This window comes from Sabethes cyaneus, chromosome 1 (assembly GCF_943734655.1).
Source record: "Sabethes cyaneus chromosome 1, idSabCyanKW18_F2, whole genome shotgun sequence".
Taxonomy (NCBI): Eukaryota; Metazoa; Arthropoda; class Insecta; order Diptera; family Culicidae; genus Sabethes; species Sabethes cyaneus.
This window is the reverse complement of record NC_071353.1, coordinates 165,699,513-165,726,948: the sequence shown is the minus strand read 5'-3', so window position 1 is coordinate 165,726,948 and position 27,436 is coordinate 165,699,513. Positions and strand designations below refer to the sequence as shown.

The following is a 27,436-nucleotide window of genomic DNA, read 5'->3' as shown; positions in this document are numbered from 1 at the left end:
AGACCAGCATCGTACCTCGAAGCTAACGACGTTCCACAAGGTTCGATATTGGCAGTGACTCTCTTCCCAGCAAACATTTTTGTTTAAGAACAGCCTAGGAATAGGACTGAATGCTGTGGCTGTTAGGAGGATTTTCCAAAAGGCTTTTAAAAACGTATCCATTTTGGGCGGCCAAGACGGGTTCTTCTATAGCCTCGGAAAAATCAAATTACCTGCACAATTGTCGAAAAAAGAAACACCAATAACTCCGGAAAATTCGTCTAGACGGGAAGAGTATCCTCTAGGTGAAGAGCCTGAAAGTCTCAGGAGTGTCGCTAACTAGACCTTTGCGATTCAAAATCCATGCCAATATCATTAAGAAGAGGTGCAATAACTCGTGCTGCGAAAAACTTTCGGAGGCTTCCAGACCAGCCCGGTGTTAGCACTATGTTCCTAATCCGGAGAACTTCCTTTCCAGCTGTTAGCATGCCGGAAACCCAAATCGCCAAATCATCCAAGCTGGAGGAGAAGAAAGCACTGTCCAATTTCTATGAAGTATGACCGATAAACAGACGAGCTGAGATCTCTTGCGAATCTTACTGACATGGAGTTACCACCGGTGAAAACTTTCCCAGTGCCAAGCAGGAGCAACTGGAACTCTGCACTGCAGTGCCGACAGCAAACTGGTCGATTAAAGACAATTCATAGTCGGTGCAGCAACAAGTAAAGCTAGGGCACTCTTCATGGCTTTAGAACGAGGAAGATATAAGGATTTTACCCACGTGTTCACGTTCACGGATGGCTCTCTGGATGAAGATAGGCCGAGCGAGCTTCTCCATAGTCGGTGCAATCAACAATCGATGTCGACGGATTGCTAATGGTTGCTTTAATGGTCTTCTGCGGGGAGGCTAAAGCGATTGTCTTTGCTCTAAAGTCAAGTGGGAGCCGGGACAGAACAGTCATCTTCACGGATTCGGCAATTCAAGGGAAAATCACCAGCCATTCTTGGACCAGAGCGGATCAAATAAAAATGAATAGAAAGGATGCTGTATTGTGTTGGATATACCAGGTGATACCGGAATCCCAGCAAATACCGAAGCTGATACGATGGCCAACAAAGGAAGAGAGATTCCAGCAGTGGACAGGGTTCGATGGTGCAGAAATGTTCTGGGAATCGAAGTGGTATGAAGCTCGGGATGTGAATCTCAGAAAGATTAAACCATCCACGGCGGCATGGAAAGACATGAAGTATCGGAGTGAGCAGAGGATTTTAACCCGATTGAGGATCGGGCATACCCGATCGCGAGCATAAGACGTAATCCTATACGTCAAAACAGGTTTTGTTTAAATTGTAAACGATTTTATAAAATTGAATTTTATAATCGTTTACGACCCATATTTAAATATATTTGTGATTGTGATGCATATTTTCCCCATCCCCACAACACCTTAAATCTTCTGCTCACCTCCAAAATGACAGCCCTCAGCTCTCGGTCGTTTTTGACGTCGTCGTGGTGAATTTCGTTTATTCCGCCGTCGTCGCAGGCAGCAGCAGCAGAAAAAAAAAACGAAGAAACGGAAAGAAAACGCGCATCGCTCAAAAACAAAAACAACGCAGCAGCAATAGCGCGTGTGTGTTTACAAAACTTTTTTTCTCACTTTGCAGTGTCGAAGTGTCGAGCAATTTGATTTGCTATTTTCAATATTTCCCCGTAAACTGCGTGCAGTTAGGCAAACCCTAAATCGTGTCACGATTCGAAGTGCTATCGAGCGGTATCGATAAGTTTTCTCGTGAGTTTTGTGCAGGCAAACGGAACCAACCAAACCACAAAAAAAAACACGCAAATCCCGTGTTGTGCATGTGCTTTTCCGCTGCCGAGAGTTCAGGTTTCTGTCAAAGAAGCAAGCGCCCCGCGTTTAGAGGACGGAAAAATCCCAAAAATCCAGGATTGTTTCACGGAGTGACGTAAGTGTTAAAGTGAAATTAGATTTGTTTCGTGTTTATTGTTGTGCTGTTCGATTGGGACGGTGAAAATTTCGACAATATATTGCTGACATATGGCGTCTGGCTTGGATGGAAAGTTACGTAAACAATGAACCTGCTTCGTATTACTGACACACCACATGAATCAGCTTAACCAACTTGATGTGTTGTGTTGTGCACCTTGATTGTGAAGCGAAAACGGTCCGTCACTGTTATCATCGGCTTGTGTTGATGTTTATATTTTGAACATTTTAGTTGATTTCACGCTCAGTTTCACAAGAACAATGTTTGGGCGGTTTTTGCGAGCTCTCTTTAATTTTTGTTGTATTTAATTCAGCCTTGTTCTGTATTCCGACGCATCGGTTTTCCGAATGAAGGTGGATGGTATTTTTCATCCCGCCAGCAAACTCAAATGGGCGAAATAACTCGTTCGAAACAAGTCGAACGAAATAAAAATCCGTCGAAAGCTATTATTATCGCGATGTTTGATCTTGTTATTTTTGCGATATCTAAATAACGTAAACTTTCCATCCTTCACCAAGACCAAATCTGACCAAATTCACATTGAATTTTATTTGGAACTAGTTGAACCCAGTGCGAGCGTTGCCTTGCCACCATAACTTCCGTATATACTACTGCATTTTCGCGAAGAAAACTACCATAAATTTTGACAGGTTATAGTATTTTGTACTGCAATGTTTACATACCAGTGTATAATCATAATAGAACTTAACGAAATTATTTTCTGCAAAAAAAACATAGGTGTATGTTTTTAATTTAACCCTCAGATCGGTAGTTTCTGCCTTGGATTTTCTTTCAGTGTAGAAGCATTTGCATGCCCTTAGATTAACTTCTTGTAGCACTGAGAGTAGCTCAAGCATCCCCCTTTCTAGACTAAGGAAAGGTTTAAACTTCTATCAGAAAATGCTTACCAGAGAAGTACACATTATGGCCACAGACTAACAGACGTAACGTTCATCGTTTCATTGACACCCCTAAAACTTGGAAAAAACACTAGCATCACCTGGTGCAGTCTTCGCGCTACGCAGAGTAGGTTGCTATCCAGCTTTTTACGCTATAATGGCGGACGCCATAAATTATGTTCGTAATATGCGAACAATCTTTTTGACAACTGCATTCATCAAAACTGGGCACTCTTCTCCTGTAAGGCAGTGTTGCTCTTTCTTTCGTTTACGTAAAAGAAGCAGAGCAATAATTTTGTTTACATTTCGCACATTTTGCTCTGATGGTACGCATATTACGAACGCAATTTATAGCGTCCGCCATTATAGCGCGTAAAAAGCTGGATAAATTTAGCAATGCTATAAATTCATTGTATAATATCTGACATCAGCGCCAGCGCAGGCGAGCGGCGTTCTCACGCAGCGACTGTTGTTTGAGTCTTGGCTTATGAATATGAATATATGGTACTACCACCTGCCTTAGCAGAACATCCGTTCATAGCAATGAGCCTATCATGTCAAAAAGAGTTGAACATATTCAACGATTCGTCATGCTTGCCAACTCTTGTATGAAGGGCCAAAAGGAAATTGGTCGATAAGCAACATCACTTACACGTACCAGGGATTTAGAGAATCTCCTTCCAAGGGCTAAGTCACCTGAGTCAATAGTTGAATAAACCGTTTTAATGCAGAATGATTCCAGCAGGTGGGGAGAAGAGCCCGCTCGTTATCCACGACGTGTTGTTAATCGGGCCAAGATTAACCCTAGAAAGTTGACTGTTTCACTCTCCCTAGGCCCACCGCTTCAAACAAGTGCTCTGATGGTCCCTCCCTCTTCCCGATTCTAGTTTATTTATGAAATGTGGTATATATGGGTAAAAATAGAACAATCTCACCAGCAGTCCTTCGAATGGAGTAGAGTTGCGTCCTTTTAGTTTCCATAAATGCTTCTAATCATTTTAATTTTTCTTATGGTATCCAATATCCATGTGCAGTATTAACAAACACTCGTATTGGCCAAAGTTTTCACTATAAAGCAGTAAATGCTTCATAAGCTAAAACGAAAAAAATAATTAAAATAACTTATATTATGCTTACCAGATCGTGTGGCTCCACCGTCTGCCCAAAACCTTGATTATGAGGTTAGGCAACCGGGAACCACACAGTATCGCACCTCCTAGCTTGGCTACTCAATAGAGCATTACCGGGTATGGCCACGTGGAGGCGCTAGGTAGGGGCTTGGGATAGCTAGAGCTATATTGGACGCTCCTTATTTGTCTTCCCCATTTCATACCCACTGTTGTTTGAATCTTGGCTTAAGCGAAAATTTGAAATGATCGTTTTTATTGACGATGGAATGAGGCTTCAGTGTTACGTCTGTTAGTCTGTGTTAAGAGTTTCAGCTGCCTGAATAATTCTCATGTTTGGTTGAAATTTGTGTTAAATCATTTGAGTGCTTGTTTGGCATAGAAGTTCCTTCGTGGTTGATAATATTGGATTCTATGTGTTCAAATTTATCTTTTGTCCTAGACCTTTTCCACTGTATATGCTGCGCCTTCAAAAGGTTATTCCACAGACTAACAGACGTAACACTGAAGCCTCATTCCATCGTCAATAAAAACGATCATCAAATCATATCAAACAACAGTCGCTGCGCGAGAACGCCGCACACCTGCGCTGGCGCTGATGTCAGATATTAATTATACAAGTAAATTTATAGCAACTTATTTTGCGTAGCGCGAAGACTGCGCCAGGTGATGCTAGTGTTTTTTTTTCAAGTTTTAGGGGTGTCAATGAAACGATGTTGTATAGAAAATCTGTTCGAAGTGTTACGTCTGCTAGTCTGTGGTTATTCTATTTATGAAGCGATAATAGGAATTTATTAAACAGGGTATCTATTACCTGGAAAACCGGGAATCCACAGGGATTTTTATTTACTCTGGTAAAACCTGGAACTCTTAGAGAATTTCACCCATCCTCAGGGAATTCTCCGGGAATTCATCCGGGATTTAGGTCAATCCATGCAAAGTAAAACCAGCCGCGTAGGTCAGAGAGGAAAACGACCGACGCTGGCTTAAAAATATAAAACATCTTCGGAATGCGTGGCCCAGTTTCTCCGAGAGTGTGCGCAACGAAATTTAAGTTAAAAAAACCCTTAAAGTGTTTCGCATGCCTTGTGGCTTGGAGAACGAAAACACATCCGGAGTGATTCGCGATAACGGCGCAACTAACAAAGTGTAAACAATGAGGAACATCACTGTGATAATTTGCCAGTACATTTTCAAGTCTTAATTTAAATAAAAGTTACAAAAATCAAGTTTAAAGACATAAATTGGTGTAGAATAAATCAATCTTATAATTTCACAACAATACTGCATAAAATTTGTGCATTCAAGCTTAAAATCTAAGTTTTATAGTTAAACCCCTTGGAATGAGCCTCAAAGCATTTTGACAATGAGATTCGCCCAGCCCTGTTTCGCCATGTTTTGATTTTTTTATTTAGTTTCGCCTGTATACAATAGATCATTACACGGGAGCTCCTAACCACACTTTTTTGACAGCACTTGGTGGTTTGTTTACATAGTGTTAAAGTTTGAATTGAGTTTTCTATCTTTGTCCAGCAGATACTGATTAAAAATTATAGTTTTTATTTAAGAGAAAGCACCTTACATGCATTTTAAAGCACCTGATGCAGTAATCCTTCACGAAATTTCAAATCGAAACCGCAGGATGTGACAAAAAACATGTAAACAAACCACCAAGTGGTGTCATTTGACGGAAAAATGACGTCATCGCAAAATGATCTATGCGCCTGTGTTTTGAAAACAACGCAGTTTCGCTCTTTACTATCGCCTGTTTACAAAACGATTTGCTTATAAGCCTGTCACTTCATAACAATGCAAGGGGCTGAACTGCAAATTGTCTTTTGTTTTGATTAAACACTTCTATCGCCCATCACTAAAAACTTGTTTTAAATAATTCTAACAATTAAAACAGAACAAAGGACTCTTGCCAAGGATATTATCAGTCTTTTTAAGGCTGATGGTTGTTGTGTTCTTGTAAAGTCCGTCTACTCTTGAAGTGATTTGTTATTTTCATCCTCATGGTACCGGTCCCATGCTTCGCCTACTATACTACATCTCTCCCTTGTTTTATTTTGATTTAACTATTTAGTATTACTACCTACTGCATTACTTATTTTTCATGCTTTTGAATTATTACTTATTTACTATTTTAATTTATTTTCTTTGCATGTATGCTTACTGCTGGTATAGATTCTCCCTTTATCTTTATTTTTGTAATCTATAACTTTATCTTTTTCTAAACTTTGGCATATTGGTACCAAGTTGGGTATGGTTTCTCAAATTATATGGCCTAGTAATATTTCAACAAGTGTTTTAAGGGATAAAGTTTGTGTAGTATCGCGCTGGACCAACCGAAATTTGATGGAATAAGACATGGTCGAATACTTTGATCATGCAGTCATCCTGAATGCTGAATCCTGAAAAAATCTCAAGCATTCAGGTTGTTGAACAAGTATAATCAATATATATAGAATGCCAGTGTCGCTGCAGTGCGTGTGGTAAACATCACACTTGTTCAGATAATGTATTTACAGTATATATGCATATGTGTGTGCCTGAGATTCATCAAAAAGGAGTCTCATTGTCAAACTTTGACAACCAGTTTTAAATTTCAAATATGGCTGCCAAGTAATGTGATTGGAAACTTCACTTGCTGCAAATTTCTGAAAAAATCGGTGCAAAAGGGCGCAGTTGTGGGATTCAATTCATCCGGACGAAAAGAAAAAGAACGTTTAAAAACATTTCATGAAAACACAGCGATGAGCGCACTGATGACAGCACCAACGAGCGCACAGATAAAGAACAGATAAATAACAATGAGCAACTTGGACAATGAAGTTCCCGATTCACAGACTTGATACAGATTGTTAGCATCATGTTTACCACAATGAGTCCCGTAGTAAAACACTGGCATTCTATATATATTGATTCTACTGTTGAACACAATAAAGAGTTGAATTTCTCATCCTGACTCGTAATTTCTCTTAGATTGTAAGCGACTGCCCATAATACCGATGCAGAATATGCATTCAATCAAGCAACTTTTCGTAAATTTGGTCTCTGAAAGAACCGTTGTGTAGAAGTCGCCGTAGAAAGCCTTACACGGCACACGAGTGTCTAAATAGAAGCACATGATCTGAGCCAGTTGTGTGGCGTAGCCTAGAGCCACAGCAATGGTTTATGCTAGATCGCTGATAGTATGGTTTGGAAAGGGTCTTCATTTAATTTTTCATTCCGCTGAAACTTACATCACTTGCTGATTTCACCATGGTCCAGTCATTGTAAGCGCAATAATTTTCATTTCCCGGAAGAACTGCAACAACGATTGTGTTGAATTTCACCAAAACTGTCTTGCAGGACCCACTTTCCCCGGAAGTATGCCGTTCATGTTGCCTCTGAGATTTTTTTTAATCCTTTTTGCATCACTGGTGCAGAAGCTCTTCTTACTGCTGAACGCTTGCGAAATCGGAAGAATGTATTTGATCAGCTTCACGATGTTCCGCTTTAATATTTGCAGTTTGTTTTGCAATCGCAGTAGACATTCCCGCCGTCTTTCCCTTTCCTCCAACTTCGAGCGAACGTAATCGCCTAGCATTCGTATTCAGAGGCAGCTTTATCCGAAGCTGATGATTTGAATTTTGAAGTTTTTTCTTCAGCGACTGCCATCGTACCAAATTCTCTCGTTTTTGAGCCATCACTAAGCGAATTGCTCCAATTTAGAATTATTGCATTCTTCAAGAAGAAATTAAACTAAAAGATATATTAATTCAGGGTAATTCAATGATTTGATTAAGAGTATTTTGATGCTAGTCAGGGCTGTCCTGCACTCAGTGCACCTAATTTACTTATTTAACTGTAACACCTCAAACAAGCAAAATTAATAAATGTTATGTATGGGGCATGTATAGAGTCAATTATTATACACAAAATTGCTGAACTAAGTGTTGCTCTATCTTAAGTATTTACGGCGCACTCCCGGTTCACACTGAGTGGCGCGCAGAGAGCACTCTTGGTGCACCAGCCAGTGTGAACCGGGAGTGCACCGTGAATACTTAAGATAGAGCAATACTTAGTTCAGCAATCGTGTGGATAATAATGTACTCTATAAATGCCCCATACATAAAATTTTCGAATTTTGCTTGTTTGAGGTGTTTCAGTTAAATAAACAAAATAGGTGCACTGAGTGTAGGACAGCCCTGATGCTAGTTAATAAAAAGTAGCTGAATCCTATGCCATAGCAACATAATTACTAGTAGCAACATGGTTAGTCATAGCAACAGTTCAACAAATTGTTTTAGAAAATTTGTTTCGTTCACTTCGTCTTTCGCTTTTTTTCTAGTATACCTAGTTGTTTTTCAACATTATATATGCAACGACGGACCAGAAACGTATGTTCTCTTCGTCAAAATAGTGGACCGGAAGCGTGCTTCCCTGCACTTCATTGGCGGACCGGAAATTAAATTTCCCTTCACTTTAGTATTAGGTGGACCGGAATTCGAATTCCCTGCACCATACTCCAACAGACCGAAATCAATATTCCCTATGCTGGCCGTTTTCGATCAACTTCATAGTTGAGTAAGAATTAATTACCATTTCTCTACATTACTTCAGAGTAATGGACCAGAAATGGAAATTTATAATTTGTCACAATTTGATTTTTTAAAGAATAAATATCTTTGATATTCTCCTTTCTTTTCCAAAATTCCTGAGTTCTTTAATCCTCGTCGCCAATGTAGTGTTCTTGTAAAGTCCGTCTACCCTTGATCAGTGATGAAAAATTCATAGCAGCAAAAAACTCAATGAGATTTCGAGCACAAGAAATTTCAACTTTGATCAGAAGCGCCGAACTCACATATGAATCTCTCTAGCTATTATATGCGATGTCTCTGTTGCTATGCGATGTGAACCAAATTCAGCTGTGAGCATTTTGCTTACTTCTTCCACAGCTGGCATTTCATACAACGAACCAGAGAGCGAAAGAGAATTAACCGCCAGAGAAAACATCAGCTGTGAAAAAAGCTAGCACACATTCATGAATGAAGATGGCCAAAAAATTGGCAGAATTTACATTTTTCCTTCGCGAGAATCGACATTTTCTTAACTAGAAAGTCAAAAGCCTAATGAGAATTAGATAAACATGTAGTTTAAATGTGTGTTTTAGTTTAACTTTACGATTTATTTAGAGATTCATTCTCTTACGCTCAGTCACAGTTACGTATCGCACGAGAGAATGCCTATGCTGTACAACAACGAATTTGTATGTATAAGGTGTATATCTCCGGGTAGCAGTTGAAGCAAAGCAGAATATGATCAAGCGGGAAGAAATATGTGTGAGTTTTGTGCTTCTTGCTATGAAAACAGAAAAACTCACGCGTGAGTTTGTTCTGCATAGGATCAAGTTGACATGATTCACAGCTGATTTTGATTTTTGATGAGGTTTGAGATTTCGAGATTTTAACACCTGACTCTTGATAGGTGCTTGGAGTAAAGTGATTTGTTATTTTCATCCTCATGGTACCGGTCCCATGCTTCGCCTACTATACTACAATGCACAGTGGTCCAATCAGCGAAATACGTGATCGTTTGATATAGCGCCGAAACGTGAAGTTTTTCGCATATAATGTCTTTAGGAACATTTCTTGGTATAATAAGCCCCTTCTTGTGAGAGAAATCTTTGGGTGATTAATTCCCTTAAAAGTGAGATACGAAATTTATTTTCTCGTATATTCGAGATACAGGTTTAGTACTTTCGGTAAAGTTGTAGTAAATATCAATACAAACAACTTTGTCAAAGACACCAAACTTGTATCTCTTCATGGAAATTATCTATGAAGCGTTATTTATGGACAACCCTTCAAAACAGTTTTTAAACCCTGAGTTATTCTGGTCAACTTTTACATGCTCATAGTGTTCTAGAAAGTTGTTTATCTTGCTAAAATCAACGTTTTTATAGAACATTATTATACGTGATTTTCTGAAGTTTCGGAGATATTGAGCATTTTTGATGAAAAATAGTACTACTTTGAGCTTAAATATTTCCCAAGGTGGCAAATGGTGGCAGATCAAACAACTCGTACTTAAAAGTACAACAAAAAGATGTGTTGCTTATTTTATTTTTTGTTTGAGTCAAGTTAATTGTTAACTGCTTGTCAATTCGTGTTTTCTAATGAAATAGACTAAAAAGTCATTCCGAGAAAATTCGGTCTACTGTGACTGTTGTTGAAATTCAATCATTTGGATTTCGGCCATTCGTGATTCGACCATTTGTGTTTCGGCCATTTGGTACCAGCCCATTATGAGTGGGATCTTTTGAAAAGACACCAATCGAAGGCATTGAACAAAATAGACTTAAGTTAGTTATTTGGAAGCTATTTTCTTATAAATTGCGTCAAATAATTTTGAGTCTACATTCATTTTAGACTCGAAAATAGGCGAAAAAATTGCTGGTAACTCAACTTGTTAGAAAGAGATTGTCAACATAAACAAAATGGCGTTTATTGCATCCGAAGTACATTTTAATTGTTCGATAAACATGGCTGTGAAGGATTTTTAAAACTACTATAACTTTTGAGGATACAAACAGATACAGTCAATCGACACTTGCTTTTACAGGTTTTTTGTTGTACTTTTAAGTAGGAGTTGTTTGGTCTGCCACCATTTGCCACCTTGGGAAATATTTAAGCTCAAAGTAGTACTATTTTTCATCAAAAATGCTCAAAATCTCCGAAACTTCAGAAAATCACGTATAATAATGTTCTACAAAAACGTTGATTTTAGCAAGATAAACAACTTTCTAGAACACTATGAACACGTAAAAGTAAACCAGAATAAGTCAGGGTTTAAAAACTGTTTTAAAGGGTTTGTCCACGAATAACGCTTCATAGATAATTTCCATGAAGAGATACAAGTTTGGTGTCTTTGACAAAGTTGTTTGCATTGATATTTACTACAACTTTGCCGAAAGTAACAAACCTGTATCTCGAATGTACGAGAAAATAAATTTTTTATCTCACTTTTGAGGGAATTAATCACCCAAAGATTTCTCTTACAAGAAGGGGCTTGTTATACCAAGAAATGTTCCTAAAGACACTATAAGCGAAAAACTTCACGTTTTGGCGCAATACCACGCGATCACGTATTTCGCTGATTGGACCACTGTGCAATGGTGTAATAAAACGATTTGTTTACAATTTGCTAGTTGAGCCCCAATCGCGAATCACTTCGGATATATTAATAAACAAATAAATCTTACAAGTTACCATAAATAAATACACTCAACCCCCGCTAATATGAAAAACCCCGTTCAGAACAGGCGAATTCATTTTTAATCTGAATATTTGGTAACTCTATTCATTTTCACATACGCGCTAGGCGCGCACCCTATGACCTTGTTGTTTTGATTTGACGAAAACAAACGTTTTGAAAACATGTCGAATATACGCGAATTCTGAACATCCAGATCGTCGAAGAGGAAATTTACTCGACAGTATCAACTAAAATGGTCTATTTTGAGTGTTGGAGAGAGATAAGTTGCATATGAGCTATATTGCTAAAGCTGCAAGAGGAAATGTTATAAGGTTTTTTGCTCTTTTTTCAATTTGCCCGGTCAACTTAACCGTTAATTGTGTATGACGCTTGATCAATTTTTAATGCACGCATACCAACGGGGTTCAGATTAAAAATGTTCAGATTAAGGAAGGTCATTCCAGCGGGGGTACACGGTATTTCATTTCACGTGAAATCGGAGCGAAGCAGTTTTGATACCCGAATGTTTACTATACGAAACAAAGTTGAAGATAGAATTAACAAAAGGGCGAATGTCGCAAGTGTAAACAAACCGAGTGAGGGTTGTTTTTCCTATGCTGGTCCAGCAAAAAATAACTCACTCGTTTTGTTTACATTTGCGACATTCGCCCTTTTGTTAATTTTATCTAGAGTTATCCATATTTTTTTCTTTTCTCCTTTTCGGTACAGAGCTTGTGATCCATAAATGATTAACCATATTTTCACTGAAATCCATGTGTGTGTCAGTTCCTTTGGTAACGCCGTGTCTATTTTTATCGGTGTGTTTGCTGCAAGCATCATGGCTTGGCAACACTTACCCCACCAAGTGGTGAAAAAGTGCTGCTGCGCTCGTTGCGTCGCACATCGGACGCAGATCACAGGGTGCCGAAACGCGAACCGAGCAAACTTCTAGCTAGCTGTCAACTCGGTGGTTTTCGCTGCTCGCGTGCGTGTTTTTCTTCTCTCGGTTTGACCTTTTTCGCTGCAAAAACGAGTGCGTGTGAATTTTTCCTTTCGCGGAACGCCGGAAAAAGCAAGCCATTTTCCCGTGTGCGTGTGTGTGAATTGTGTCGCCCTCCTCGTAGTTGGCATAGTTCCGGTGAGTAGAATTCGGTTCCGGTCAGTTCCCCGTTTACGGGAATCGGAAGCCGCCAGGCAATGGGTGCAAGCAAAAGTGAAGTTCATTTGTAAACAAAGCCCTTCCTTTCCTTTTTGGCTGGATTGTGGTTGGTTGATTGCCGCTGCTGCTCGCCGATGTGAATCCGGGCGGTGGCATGTTTTTGTTTGCAACAACATTAGCACTAATCTTTTGATTATTTATTATTTTCACCGTGGGTTCGTCACCTACGCCGAATGGGTGGTGTTCTGCCTCCCGGTTTGGGGCTGTGTTGCGTCAGCGGAAGGGTTTATGAAGAAAAACTTTGGCTCTTTGCTAGGTCCGAGTTTGATCGATTTCTGTTGGACGGTGAAGAATTTGATTGTATAACTTTTGTAAACTTTGATAGATACCTAGTCAAGTGTAATAAACAGAAAAGGTTGAAGCTATTTGTAAAGTAAGTGTTCATGTTGATACTGTTTCGGTAATTTTTCGTTCTCGGTTTGCCGAAAAGATGTGAACGCATTTGCTCCAAACGTCTATGTAACAAATGGGAAACATAAGTATTTTAACCGGTTATAAGCTTTGTTTGAGGCACTCGGGAGTTCGCACACACTAGGTATATCTATTAGGTATTCAATTTTGATTTATTTTAATAAGTATTTGATGTATGTAAAAGATAGTTCAATTGAGAGATTTTATCAAACAATGCTTTTTAAAGTCAACCAAACTAAGCAAATTTTTTCAAATGAAAATTTCCTGGTAAACAATTTTTTGCAAGAACAATCACAGCAACCTAAGTCTTTGATAGACAAAAAACAGACAAAACCCATTAGTTATTGCGCTGTCATCGGTATTAGGGTTAAAAAGTTCTCATCGAGAAATTGCTTATTTGAAATTAGTTTTAAAGATACTTAACAATCAGGAGTTGATTATCACGGCGAATATTTTTGACGCGGAACTAGAGATAGATAGGTAGTGGATCGATCCAACAAGTTCCTCTAAGAGCGAATGTTTAGTTGAGTCAAGTAAGATAAATTTCCATAAAACCGCAACTGTGGAGTGTAGTCGCTCTCTAGTACAAAGATGGGGCGGTCAAAAGAATTATAAAACGACGCTTAAAAAGACTGAAAACTAATAACTCTGCCAGGTTACGTGTTTGTTATAACACGCACAATTTAATTTTCTCATTCCGGTTAAGCTTTAATAAACTGTTCACTGTTCAAAACCAGAGGTTCCATTCTGCTGGTACCTAGTCCCAATAGGTTATGGGCGCTAAACATCTGGTAAATGGAAGTCATCCTTTTCATGGAAATGGAAAGAATTATCTAAACTGGAGCTACAGGGTAAAGCTAGATCTCGAAGCAAAGCCGACCGACCCCGTGAGGGTAAGCAAGGCGGAGGAGTACTTCAAGCACAAACCGAGCCTCTTTTCTGGGTCTGGTTCGTTCAGCAGACAGTAAAGTGGGCCGGACTTCATGTGTTCAAGATAAGAAAGACGCCTAACCGAACCGATAAACAGAATACGGTGGCTAAATCCCCCGCCAAGAAGCTGTACTGCGAGTGGTTGGTGCAACCTAAATGCATTGTAATGGACGACGAGACGTACATCCGCCAAGTAGATCTTCGACCTGGAGTTTTTCGTCGACAAGTCCCGTCTGGATGTTTCGGAGAAGTTCCGGAAGAAAAAGGACGATAAATTTGCCAAGGAGTACTTGGTGTGGCAGGCGATCGGTGGGTGTGGCAAATTCAGCAAGCCGTACATAACGACCGGCATCATCAACTATGTGTTGCCGTTGATAAGTATAAGGAAGAATGCCTCCAGAAGCGCCTGCTACCCTTTCTCTGGTTTCACGAAGGTGATACTCTGTTTTGGCCGGAGCTGGCATCGTGCCATTATGCGAAACCGGTTATGGAGTAGTACAAAGCTAACGATGTTGATTCTGTGTCGAAAGAGGCAAATTCCCCAAACTCGCCAGACCTTTGCTCAATAGAAAAATTCTGGGCGATTATGAAGCTCTGGAAAACAGGGAAGGTCACCAGAAAACAATGATTGAAAGTGTGAGAAAGATGGCACAAGTGTTGCATAAAGATTGATGAGCAGCGTTAAGTCCAAGGTGCGGGCTTTTAGCCTAGGAGAGGAGGTTGAATAAGCCAAGGATTGGAAAACCATAGCCAAATAATCATACACCTTTATTCTTGTTTACGGCCGTATCCTGCATTCGTACGAATAGTTTGCTTCGAACGAATCGAGAAGCACTATTCTCATATTCGAATGAACAAAAGGAAGGGGAGCTCGAACGTTCGAATTGATTCGAACGAAAACAAGAATACGAATCGGCTTAACTTTCGAACGAATATCATTCTCAACGAAAACAAGAATAAGGGTCATAATCTGATCAGCGAAATAAATGGCTAAAGCTGGTGTCGACGTACTTTTTTTCTGATAAATTACTGTATGAAAGAAGGACGGAGGAATACGGTGACTGGTCAGCTCAGGGTAAGTTCATACGAAGCTTTTGTTGAATGGTTTCTGGGCAAATACATGCGATTCCGAGAGTCGTTTGACTACAATAGACGGAGGAAGAGAAACAATTTTTGTCTAAAAATAATTAAACCTACTAGGCTTCCGGACCGAGATCAGACTGTAACTGGAACGACTTACGATATTCAACCTGAACGGGCCAGAACCCGTCCATTACTAGTGAAAACCTATGCTTAATGCGGATTCGAATGAAAGATTATCTCTGACAAATCAGTCATATCTTTGAGTCAGAGTTGAGAGAGTCGATAAAGTCGCAAACCCGAAGCTTTCCTGAATATCAAAAGTTGGTTGCAAGTAGATCGAATAAAAGTAGATCAGGTTCCATATAATACACTAAAGACAAACTTTTATGCTTATTGTTTGCATAGTTAAATGTTTGAAGCGGATTTATACGCATTCATTACATGTTATCAAACAGACAAAACGGCTCATCCCACCACACTTTTGAAATTGGGTCCTAAAGCCCTATATAGTTTTTAGCTTGAATCGATGAGGTTAGGGTTAGGAACACATATTTTGATATTCAATTTTATATTTTTAGGCTATTGGCCTTGCCAGCGTTGCTGATATTGTTCAGGGTTTTGCGTGAGAAAAAAAGAAAGGGAAGTATTTTTGCTTTTGTCAACACTCACGCGTTGACAGTTCGGCACGAGATTTCCTGTAAGTGCGAGCAGCCTACGAAATCTCTTTCAACGCTGGCAAGGCCAATTGCCATTAAAAACCTTTTTTTTAATTTTGTGAAATTTTGAACAAAAAATAAACATTTGGGCAACCTTATATAGACAAACTATAGTTGTGCATGGTTGTGTCAAGCGGTGTCTAGACAACACGAATTATAAAAAGAAACCATAGTATGTCTTGAAATGTCACGGAAAGCTTTTTGTTTACCTTCACGCTCATGTGATAGTGTGTCAAAAAGTCAAAAGTTGCAAAGTCAGGAAATGGCTTGGCGATCGCGACCTAAAACATTTTCTGAGTTTACAGCTCATTTTCCGGTTCCGGTCATCTCAGTTTAATTAAGGCCTTTGTCAAAATCAGCAATAAGCGTAGTGACTGCACTTGGTCACAGCGTGGATGCCTTCAGTTTTCGGATGCAACACCCGCCATCGAGATGCGACCATGTGTGGTTAGAAACGCACAGAAATTTTTGGTCTGCCGTTCGGCCTACTGCTGATTCACATCGGAGTAGCAGAACATACCAATCTGATTGATAATACGGTGCCAGTTTCGGTTGGCGTTTTTTTTTTCATACTGTTTTGCGGGGTCGATTGTACCGAGATTATACTGTTGGCCATCAGTTTGACATCGTTTAGTCATTCTTAGCGCAAACTAGATTTGGACAAAGTTTAGCACCGTGAATCGATGGATTGGAATACATTGCCCGAATCAAAACTTTTATCCGATAACTAGTACAAATTTGATGTTCCACTTCCTCACGACCAGCAAAACGCAGACAAGCACAAGAGACAACTGCGAAGCTGTAACTGTCAAAACGATCAGCTGCTCTAATGTCAAACCAGAGTTGCCAGTGAGAAAAAGTTATCATTGTTGCCAGAAACGTGTTATTTTCGTTATGTCAAGCAGCGATGCCAGATCAGCGGTTTTCCCGCTAGACTTAGCGGGATTTCAAGCCGGATAGCGGGACTTAATAACCAAACGGCGGCTAGCGGGAATCTAGCGGTTTTCTTAAATAACTCAGCGGGATTTTAGCGGGATATCGATTTAGCGATATTTGGTAGGCAAGAGTGCTGACAGAGAGGTTGACAGCAAAAAACTTCGTTTATTGACAGTCTAATGTCTGCTCATGCATTGGCAGATGGTTCAGTATATCCTGCTGATTAGAAAACTCCGTGGTTTTTGCCTAGAATGGGATCAGTTCTGACAAATACTCATTAGAACTTACTGAACAAGAAGACCACCAAACCAATCCGTTTTGCGTATTCCTAATTTTTCCACAAACTAATTCGTTGCCAATGGCAAAATCCAACTGATTCATGAATTGCAAACAAAACAACACAAACAACATATGTATCTATATACATCATAATTTGCTATGTACCGCAGCATTTGTATGATAACAAAACCAAAAAAATCGGCTGATGAGCCGATAAACCCTAAGTCTAAAAGACAAAACGGTACATTTTTGCTAAAACAAAATATCAGCGAGAACAAAGAGCCGATGCGCTTTTCAGATATTTTTGAATTTGGGCTGCTTATAAAGATTGAAACATATCTTCTTTTGTCACCAAAAATCATAACCATTTACCAGCTTTGCTGAAATTTTGCATTATTTTTATCATAGCTAGACACAGAAAGAGAATTTGTGCTAAAGCTTTTTTTCGAAATATTCGCATGTGTTCTTAGACTCCTTAATTATAAGATTAAGGAAAGATAAGATTAAAGATAAGATTATTCTTGCGAAATGTCGTAGTAAATTGTCATTACATGAGGGATAACAAGATACTTCTTTTTCTGTTTCCTGAAGCTTCGTCAACATGAATGCAGCAAATTTGCATAATGTTCATTTAATTGCAACCTCTCAATTTCAGCAGATCATCTTGATTTCAAATGCAAGCCTTACTGAAATGAATATTCTGCACCAGAAACGAAGAAATAATATGACTTTTGGTTCAGCGGGATTTCTAGCGGGAAATAGACTCTAGACAGCGGGATTTCAGCGGGAAATCAACCTCTGGGCAGCGGGAAAATGGGCAATCGACCTGGTAACACTGATGTCAAGGAAGATCTCTAATGTCAAGGGAGAATAAATTACAATATTTTTGTTTTTTAATTTTTTAGTGCTCTGCATCTTTTTAAAAAAGAAAAAACTATACTCTGGTAGTCATAATGGGAAGCTTTATCGTTCCTTCTATAAAAATCATCTTTTTATCAAAAATTTTAGGACCCAATTGGATAAACCAGCAGACGATATTCTTTTTCCTCCGAAAAGACATCTTGTAATTTTGATTTAGCTGTTATTTCGATGTGCGTTAATTAAGTTCGAATTTTTCACATAGAAATTTCGCATAAAAAGATGAATTTTAATTGAAAAGGAAAAATTAATTCATTAACAAATAATAATTCAAGAGTAAGCAGCCAAATACACTCTGAAAAGAGAAATTAACGAGATATTTGGCCTCTGGATTTTTTCGAAATACACCTGGGAAAGTAAGCGAGCTTGTTTTTCACTGTGCAATCGACACCCTGCATCATCCGCAGATGAACGACCCCTACCGAGAGATTGGTCGACACATTCATGCAAGGACTTCGGAGAATCAAGGCAGGAAAGAAGTCCTCGAAAAAGTAATCGAGACTTTTTTTTCTGAGCTACCGTTCCACATATCGTAGGAATGGATCTACCGAAACCGCCAACTTCGTTCCACAAGCAAGCCGCATCCAAGCAGGAAGATCATTTCAACCGGAAGCATGGCACAAACGCACAAAATTACGATACCAACGAGCTGGTTTGAGCCAAGGTTCATCTTTACCTGATCGTGGGTCGACAGATGGATAGAGTTCTTTGATGAACACCTCAATGGCGAAGTTCCAGAAGAAGACAAAACGGGAATTAACTTAGGAGTGCCCATGGAAGATAGTAATGTCCCAGCATGTGGTCTTCAAGAAGTCAAACGAGAAATCGGGTTGCTGAAGACCAACAAACCCGCTGGTAAGGACCGCCCACCGACAGATCTTTATCCACATGGCCCACACTCTTAAATGATTCTACCTGTAAATAGGTCGGATTTAGTTAAAGCTAGGTACTGAAAATGCCCTTAAAGCGCACAAACTCAAACATCGAATATTCGAAGATGATGCAGAACCAGTTCGGACGATTGCCGAAAGTGATCCGCTCGGATGGAGACGGAGAGTACTCCGGCAATATACTGAAGAGATTCTTGGCGACGAATGTAATTCGGCTAGAGCAGACAGCCCCGTACAGTCCTCATCAGAACGGGACAGCTGAGCGGAAGAATCGCAAGAAATGATGCGCAGTTGCGATGCGAATCGCAGTTTGCAAGAAATGATGCGATGTCTTTTGGCGGAAGCTGGTCTTGGTAAACAATACTGGGGCGAAGCAGTGTCGACTGCAAATTTCCTGCAAAACTTGCTACCGACTGCTACGATCGAAGCTACGCCGTACGAACGCTGGTGGGGGAACAAGCCAGACTATTCCTGCGAGTGTTCGGGACTGAAGCGTATGTTCACGTACCGGACGAAAGAAGACGGAAGCTGGATCCGAAGGCAAAGAAGCTGGTGTTCGTCGGGTATGCCAAAGGAAGGAAACCCTATCGTTTTCTGGGCCCCAAGACGAACCGTGTACTAGTAGTAGGGAGTAGTAGTGTAGTAGGGACGCTAAGTTCCTTGAACTAGCTAGTGATATTCACAAGGAGCTTCAATCTGATATGAGTGTGACTCCTCAGCTGCCTTTGCAACTAACTGTCTTCGCCGAAGATGCCGTCAATGAACCAATAATTGCGGAACCAGAAAGAGGAACTGCGGAGCCAGCAGGTGACACCGAAGATAGCAATTCGTTCCATAGTTCTACCGAGAACGAACCTGATTTTGAAGGATTTGAACTAGAAGAAATTTTTCGTCGATCGTCGCGAAACAATAAAGGGATTCCCGCTCGTCGATTGATCAATGAAATCTTCTATAGCCAGGCCATAGATGATGAGCCGCAAACCTTGCAAGCGGCATTGTCCGGTCCGGACGAAGCGGAATGGCGCGCTGCGATGAAGGAGGAGCCTGAGTCCCACGATCGGATTTATAAGATCAAAAGAGGTGCGACCAACAGTATCGTCAAATATAAAGCTTAGTAGCCGTAGTAGCCCAGCGCTATACGCAGAAGTACGAAGAAGATTTCGAGGAGACCTTTGCCCCCGTGATCAAGCAAGCCACCCTCCGAGCTTTGTTAGCGGTGGCATCACAACGTAAGCTGTTTCTTCGACAGCTCGAGGTGAAGACCGCGTATCTTTACGGGAATTTGACTGAGGAGCTGTATATGAAACAGCCGCCTGGTTTCAACCCTGGAAGGGTAAGAACGACTGGTGTGTAGGCTTCGCCGTAGCATTTATGGTCTTAAACAATCAGCCAGGTGCTGGAACCGGCGTCTACATAGCGTCCTGTTGAGGTTGGGATTTACGCAGAGCGGAACGGATCAGTGTCTCTACATCAAGATCGTCGGTAAATTGAGAGTCTATCTGCTCCTTTACGTCGACGACATACTAGTCGCATGCCAGGATTCTTCGGAGATCGACCGTGTGACCAAAGCATTGAGTGCCAAGCTTGACATTACCGATTTAGGAGAGTCAAGTTTCTTTCTAGGTCTGGAGATCCAGCAACTTGACGAAAAATACAGTATTTGACTGGAAAGTTATATTGACAAAATCGCTGCGAGATTCGCGCAACAGGACGACAAGACTACCAAGTGCCCCATGGATACTGGGTACACTTCGTTGATTGATACAAGTTCATCTTTCCCGGACAACACAGCCTACCGGAGCCTCGTAGGCACCTTGCTTTACGTTGCTGTTTCTGCCCGCCCGGACATCGCCGTAAGTGCATCTATCCTCGGTCGGAAGGTGTGCGCTCCTACCGAGAACGATTGGCTTGCTGCGAAGAGAGTACTCCGTTATCTGAAGTCAACAAAGGGGGCTAAGCTGCTGTAGAAGAAAGGTACTCAAGAACTTTTCGGATTCTCAGATGCCGATTGGGCCGGTGACGGCAACATTCGTTGTTCTACAACCGGTTTTGTATTTCTGTATGCAGAAGGAGCAATTTGCTGGAGCAGCAGACTCCAGCACGAGGTTGTGTGGTTGAGAAGACTGCTTGCTGATATGGGTGAGACTTTGGACGGCCCGTCGTCATTCATCATGGAAGACAATCAGGGATGCATCCAGTTCGTCCAATCGGATCGAATCAGCCGTCGCTCTAAGCATATCGAGACGAAGGAGAGGTATGTTCGGTAGCTAGTTGACAAGGGAGCTGTGCAACTAGAGTATTGTCCCACCGAACAGATGCTAGCTGGCCTGCTAACTAAGCCGCTCGGAACCACTCAAGAGGTTGTGTGAGCTGCAAGGCCTCTCGTCAACGAAAGATAGCGGCGGCACATGATGAGGAGTGTTGGAAAGTACACCACATGCCGGCTACATCCGTGTACCCCTCGTACTGCTCACCTCTGCTAGGTCTACCTACCCGAAAGAAAAAGAACCATATGTTTTCTAGATGATGCAATTTTGCTTTATGTTTCGTCATTCTTATTCTTCTTACAACGTGTATATGAGTCGTGTTTTTTATCTCGTCTAATCCGATTTTGACCAACAAATAGGCGCCCTTGCCGTGTTCCAGCGGAAGCTGCTGCGGACGATATTTGAAAGCGGAAAGTGGCGGAGGCTGCTGAAGGCGGAGCTACATGCACTGCTTGAGGATTCCCATCGTACATCTGGCGAAAGTCGGAAGGGTACGGTGGGCCGGACAGGTCGTAAGGATGCTGGACGACAGTGTGACCAAAACAGTTCTCTTCAACAACTCCACCAGAACCAGAAACAGAGGAGCTCAACCAGATCGAAAGCGATTTTTTGACTTATGAGTCGTCTAGAAAATTGGCGACGGGTGGCCCAAGATCCCAAGAATTGAATGGAGCACGATTTTGAAACCACAGAGCTGATTTTTATACTAAACTAGCTGACCCGACAAACTTCGTATTGCCACAAATTAACCTGTTGTACATAAATCATGAATCTCGGATGATCTTTGTCACTTCTCGAGTTTTGCAAGCCCCCCAGTGGGCGGCGCTTCTGACGGCGGGTCACAGGCAACACTCGCGACCGGCTCGTCCTGAATGATCTAGTGTTACTATAGATAGTTTTTGTGGTCTTGTTATTGATTAATGTTTTATGGAAGAGTCTCGAATTTCTCGAGTTGGATTAGTTTTTGAGTTTCGCAAAAATTTCTGTTTTATTTGTATGAGAGTCCATATCCCCCTACCACAGGGGTGAGAGGTCTCTAACTATCATAAAATAAATTCAAGACTCAAAAATCTCCTACATGCTAAATTTGGTTCCATTTGCTTGATTAGTACTCAAATTATAAGGAAATTTGTATTTCATTTGTATGGGAGCCCACCCTCTTAAAAGGGAAAGGGGTCGTAATACACCACAGAAAAAAAATTCTGCCATCTAAAACTCTCACATGCCAAATTTGGTTCCATTTGCTTAATTAGTTCTAAAGTTATGAGCAAATTTGTATTTCGTTTGAATGGGAGCCCCCCCCCTCCTAAAAAGATAAGAAGTCCTAATTCATCATGGGAAAAATGGTTGCCTCCAAAAACACCCACATGCCAAATATGGTTCCATTTGCTTGATTAGTTCTCGAATTATGAGGAAATTTGTATTTCATTTGTGTAGAAGCCCCCCCTCTTGAAGTGTGGAAGGATCCTAATTCACCGTAGAAAATATTTTTGCCTCCAAAAACCTCCACATGCCGAATTTGGTTCTATTTGCTTGATTAGTTCTCGAGTTATGGGGAAATTTGTATTTCATTTGTATTGGAGCCCCCCCTCCTAATGTGGGAAGAGTTTCTAATCCATCACAGAAAAAAATCTTGCCTCCAAAAACACCTACACGCCAAATTTGGTTCCATTTGCTGGATTAGTTCTCGAGTTATGAGGAAATTTGTATTTCGTTTGTATAGGACCCCCCCTCCTAAAGTGGGGATGGGTCCCAATTCATCATTGAAAAAAAAATTGTCTCCAAAAACACACACATGCCAAGTTTGGTTCAATTCGCTTGATTAGTTCTCGAGTTATGAGGAAATTTGTATTTCATTTGTACAGGAGCCCCTCCTCTTAAAGTGGGGAGGGGTCCTAATTCACCATAGAAAATTTTCTTGCTCTCGAAAACCTTCACATGCCAAATTTGGTTGCATTTGCTTGATTAGTTCTCGAGTTATGAGGAAATTTGTATGGAAGTCCCCCCTCTTAAAGGGGAGAGGAGTTATAATTCCTCTTATAAAGAGGGGAGGGGTCTCAATTCACCATAGAATAAATTCTTGTCACCAAAAAAAAACACCCACATGCCAAATTTGGTTCTATTTGCTTGATTAGTTCTCGAGTTATGCAGAAATTTGTGTTTCATTTGTATGGGAGCCCCTCCTCTTAGTGGGGGGAGGGGTCTCTAACCATCACTAAAACCTTTCCTGGCCCCAAAAACCTCTACATGCAAATTTTCACGCCGATTGGTTCAGTAGTTTTTGATTCTATAAGGAACACAGGACAGACAGACAGACAGAAATCCTTCTTTATAAGTATAGATTAAGCTAGTGATGGGCAAAACAGTAGTTTATCGTTATCGCGATATCATTTTGTATCTAATATCGGTATCGCTCGATATCGGATTTTAAATTATCGATATCGTACCGATAACCGATATTTTAATGAAAAACAATTTTCAACAAGTTTTTTAACTGTAAGTAGAAATTTGCCCATTTTTAGCCAAATATGGAATCATCTGCTCTTACATTCAAATTAAACTAAATTTAATCTGCACATTTGACTACATACATGCTTATAGTTCCGATACTTTGAAAAACGCTCCAAAGCTTTTGCATAATGCAATATTTTTTTTTTATTTTTGGGTCTTCGAGTTGTTTTTTATCTGACTGGATACTTTTCCAAATAAACTTAAATTTACTGTGTTCCCTTTCAAAATAACATGTTCCAATTTTACATCGTAGTACTTGTTCTAACAAAGTACACCAAACCTCCGACATTTGACCAAATTGACCAAACTCGTGACCTTAGTCATGACCTTGAAATGCGGTCAGGCATATATTAATATTTTTTTTTGAAATGATGATTCTACAATTGATGACTTACCGTCCCTCCGACATTTGCTTTTTTAGTTAACGAGTAAAACTTTTTAACAGTGGGTTAAATCGCTTATTTCTCGGTAGCTTCCCTAAGACGCAAATTTAAGCAAAAGGAATGAGAGTTCATTTTCCTTCGCCTACAAAGTATAACTCTCATTCACAGGATACAAAATTTATTATCGATATCCGATATATTTCGGACGCTGCGTATCGGATATCGTATCGATAAAATATGCGCGATATTATCGATATTATCGGATTTATCGATATCGTCCCAACCCTAGATTAAGCTATTCGCAAAAAACAGACCACTCTTGTCACTACAAAAATATGGATGGTTATTGCAAGTAATAATTTGAACTCAAATATCTACACAGATAAGCATTTATTATTATCTGCCAGACGACTTTTTTTTTGAGATTGTAAGATAGGTCGCTTAGGCCATTTTAACTCCTATCGTCTAGTTTTCTACGGGGACGCCGCCGCTTCAATCGAGCGAGCCGCAACGCAACACCAGCAAACGGAACAGCAGGCGAACGGCGCTCGGTCTACTAGATTGCTATTTTCGTTATTTACCGGGAATGCACAATAATAACAGCGCGATAGCGAATGAATCCGTTGGTGTGTGCTTCCTTGCTCGGTTGGCACACACTAAGCAAGCCGGTTGTTGATTTTACGATGTTAAACTATCTCGCGGCACTGGTGGCGTAGCGAAAATTAAAAAAAAAAAAAGAATCGAAAGTCGCACTCCTATCATTTTGTTTGTTTGTTTACCTACGACGGGTTTATGCTGTCGATTCGTGTGGTATTGTTCCACTGAGTACATTATTTATTCGCAAACACGTTTTCAGTTTCGTACAACAACATGGTTGAGAAGATTAAAACTCTTATTTATATTTATTCCAGGAGAGAGAGAAAACCCGCAGGTCTCTTCACTTATTGCGATCGGATTTGTGTCTAGATGCGTCAACAGTAGCCATCCCTGTGCAGCCAACGAGAAGCTAGAGCGCTACAATGACCGACAACAACAATTTCCACATCCCGCAGCATGTCATCAAGCACGAGACCATCCAGTCGTCGTCGTCCTCCCCGCCGCAGCACCACCAATTCCAGGTGTACTACCATCCGCAGCCATCGGTGGCGGCGAAACCGACGGCGGCAACGCTGAAGGTTGTCGAAACGACGGCCGAGCCTAGCCCTGTGGGCGGCGCCAGCGGTGGCGGTCTGGACTACAGTACGCATCATCACCCGCACGCACAGCAGATCATCGAGTACGATCCCGTCAGTGAACCGGTCAACGTGGTCATCGAGCAGCAGCCGCACTATGTTGAAAGCCAGCCTACCATCGAACAGCAGGAGCAAAGTGTGATCGAGGCGCTCTGCCAGCAGGCCCACCAAAATCGGCTGCAGCAGGAGCAGCAGCACGTTGTGTCCTTCAAGGGGAAGCGCCTGCGGTTGGAACAGTACCAGCACGAGAACGGTTCCGATGCCATGAGCGACGAAGAGAACGACGAAGACCCTCGGAGAAAGCTTCATCACGGTTCGGCGGCCCAGGACGAGTCCATCGAGGAACGAGAGCAGAGTATTATTGAGGCGCTCTACCAGCAGCAGCAGCAAAACCAGCTGCGAAAGCAGCTCATCCATCACCAGCCGCTGTCCTTGCATCGGCACTCGTCGACTCCCCCTTCGCGTTCGATTTCACCCTCCCAATCGCCGACCGTCTCGGGGACGAACGATTCGCTCGGTTCCCGCGTCTCGTCGCAAGCGAGCCAGCAGCAGTCGGGCTCGAATGCGTCCCATCTGGCACCGGCCATCTCGCTGGCCAACATCAACCAGAGCAACTTCATCGCTCGGCTCATCAGCAAGGACAACATTTTGCTTATCTCGGAGGACCTCATCGAAATCGGTCGCAATTCTTCGCGCGCCCAGGTGGACTTCCACGTCGGCCGGAACAGTTTCGTCTCGCGGAAACACCTGCTGCTGCATCACGACCACACGGACGGCGAGTTCTATCTGTCGTGCCTGAGCAAGAACGGGGTCTTCATTGATAACGTTTTTCACCGCAAGGGTGCCGACCCGTACCTGCTGCCTAAAGTGTGAGTTGAAAGTTTTGTTTTTGATCTAATTTCTTTGTGCTAATTGGGTGGATTTTTTACTGTACAGTTGCAGCATACGCTTTCCCAGTACAAACATCAAAATTCAGTTCGAAAGCTTGTACCACAAGAGCGCTTCGGAGCCACGTGATTTGTTGGACGCTAGCGGAGGACCGTACTCGACGGGCAGCATGTCCGTCGGAAATGGTCCCTCGTCGGGTGGTGCACAACCAAATTCGTCTTCTGGTGCCGGTGGCGGCGGCGGTGGTGGTGGTGTTGGTGGCGGCGGAAGTATGTACGCTCCGCTCAAGATCTCCATTCCACCGGAGCCGCCCAGTTCGTCATCGATGGAACACATGGACCTGAGCGGTCGCGGTCGAGATAACGGCAAAAGTCCGTATCCGTCGCCGACGGGCACTATCAGTGCTGCCAACAGTTGCCCGACCAGTCCCCGCCAAGGTTATCATGATTTTTCGATGTACTCAGTTGGCCACGGAGGCTCGTTGAACCTGGGACATGACGGTAGTGCCGACATTAGCGGCGGTAGCGGTGGATTGACCTCCGGCAACAGTACTGCCCACAGTTTTAACGATTTCCAACCGCCAGCTACGTCGCAGTCGCTCGAGAACGAGAAACCTCCGTACAGCTATGCCCAGCTAATTGTGCAATCGATTTCGGCTTCACCGGAAAAGCAGCTCACGCTGTCCGGAATCTATTCGTTTATCTCAAAGAACTACCCGTACTACCGGAATGGGGCTAACAAGGGCTGGCAGAACTCGATCCGGCACAATTTGAGCTTGAATCGGTAGGTTTATATTCGTTGCGCTGGCTGGTTGTCTGGAATGGTCCGATAATGAGTTTTTTTTCTTTCAGGTATTTCATTAAAGTACCCCGGTTACAGGATGAACCGGGCAAGGGCAGCTTCTGGCGTATCGATCCCAACAGCGAGCTGAAGCTGGTGGATCAAAGCTACCGCAAGCGGCGTCAGCGAGGCAGCCAGTGCTTCCGGACGCCGTACGGTATGCCCAAGTCGGCTCCGGTCTCGCCTACCCCGATGGACCCGGAGAGCCGGGAAGGTTCGCCACTGAACGAACTGCTGATGCAGTCAGCTCCCGGTTCGCCCGGACAGGTGGCCGCCAATGCGTACGTACACAGCAGCACCGGCACTGGTGTGGCAGGCCATCCCAGCCAAGAGGGTAAGTGCGGCTGCTAGCCACCAAATCGGTACATTATTAAACGCACTTCTAAACACATTTCTATAGATATTACCGTGCAAGTACCATATTTGACGCAGCTCCGAACTTGACGCAATTCTCAAATCATTCTCGATAATAACCGGTTTTATCATTTAATACTACTCAGAAACGTATGTGTGGGTCTTCACTTACATTCGTGAAACGCATTCGTGGAAGAAAAAGCTCCATATCGGTTATCAATAACGGTGAAAACAAAATAAAGAGAAAGTGCTCCTGTCAAATGCGCCATTTTTTTGCTACCTTAGTTCGGACGCTAAGAAATCGCTCGAACAAATTTAACATTT

The 27,436-nt window shown here is 41.8% G+C and overlaps 1 protein-coding gene across 3 annotated transcripts in view; it reads left to right on the top strand.

The window, feature by feature from the left end:
* Positions 1–1,621: 1,621 nt before the first annotated feature.
* Positions 1,622–27,436, top strand: part of LOC128733208 (forkhead box protein K1-like) — a 34,781-nt gene continuing 8,966 nt past the window's right edge. For 2 of the 3 annotated variants that reach the window (XM_053826904.1, XM_053826905.1), the window contains exons 1-4: positions 12,232–12,393; positions 24,710–25,899; positions 25,967–26,701; positions 26,770–27,092. In XM_053826904.1, the coding sequence (XP_053682879.1) occupies positions 24,818–25,899; positions 25,967–26,701; positions 26,770–27,092 (2,140 nt within the window). In that variant the 5' untranslated portion in view covers positions 12,232–12,393; positions 24,710–24,817. Of the gene's footprint in view, positions 1,946–12,231; positions 12,394–24,709; positions 25,900–25,966; positions 26,702–26,769; positions 27,093–27,436 lie in introns of those variants that run through there. The other variant, XM_053826906.1, reaches the window with a different exon arrangement.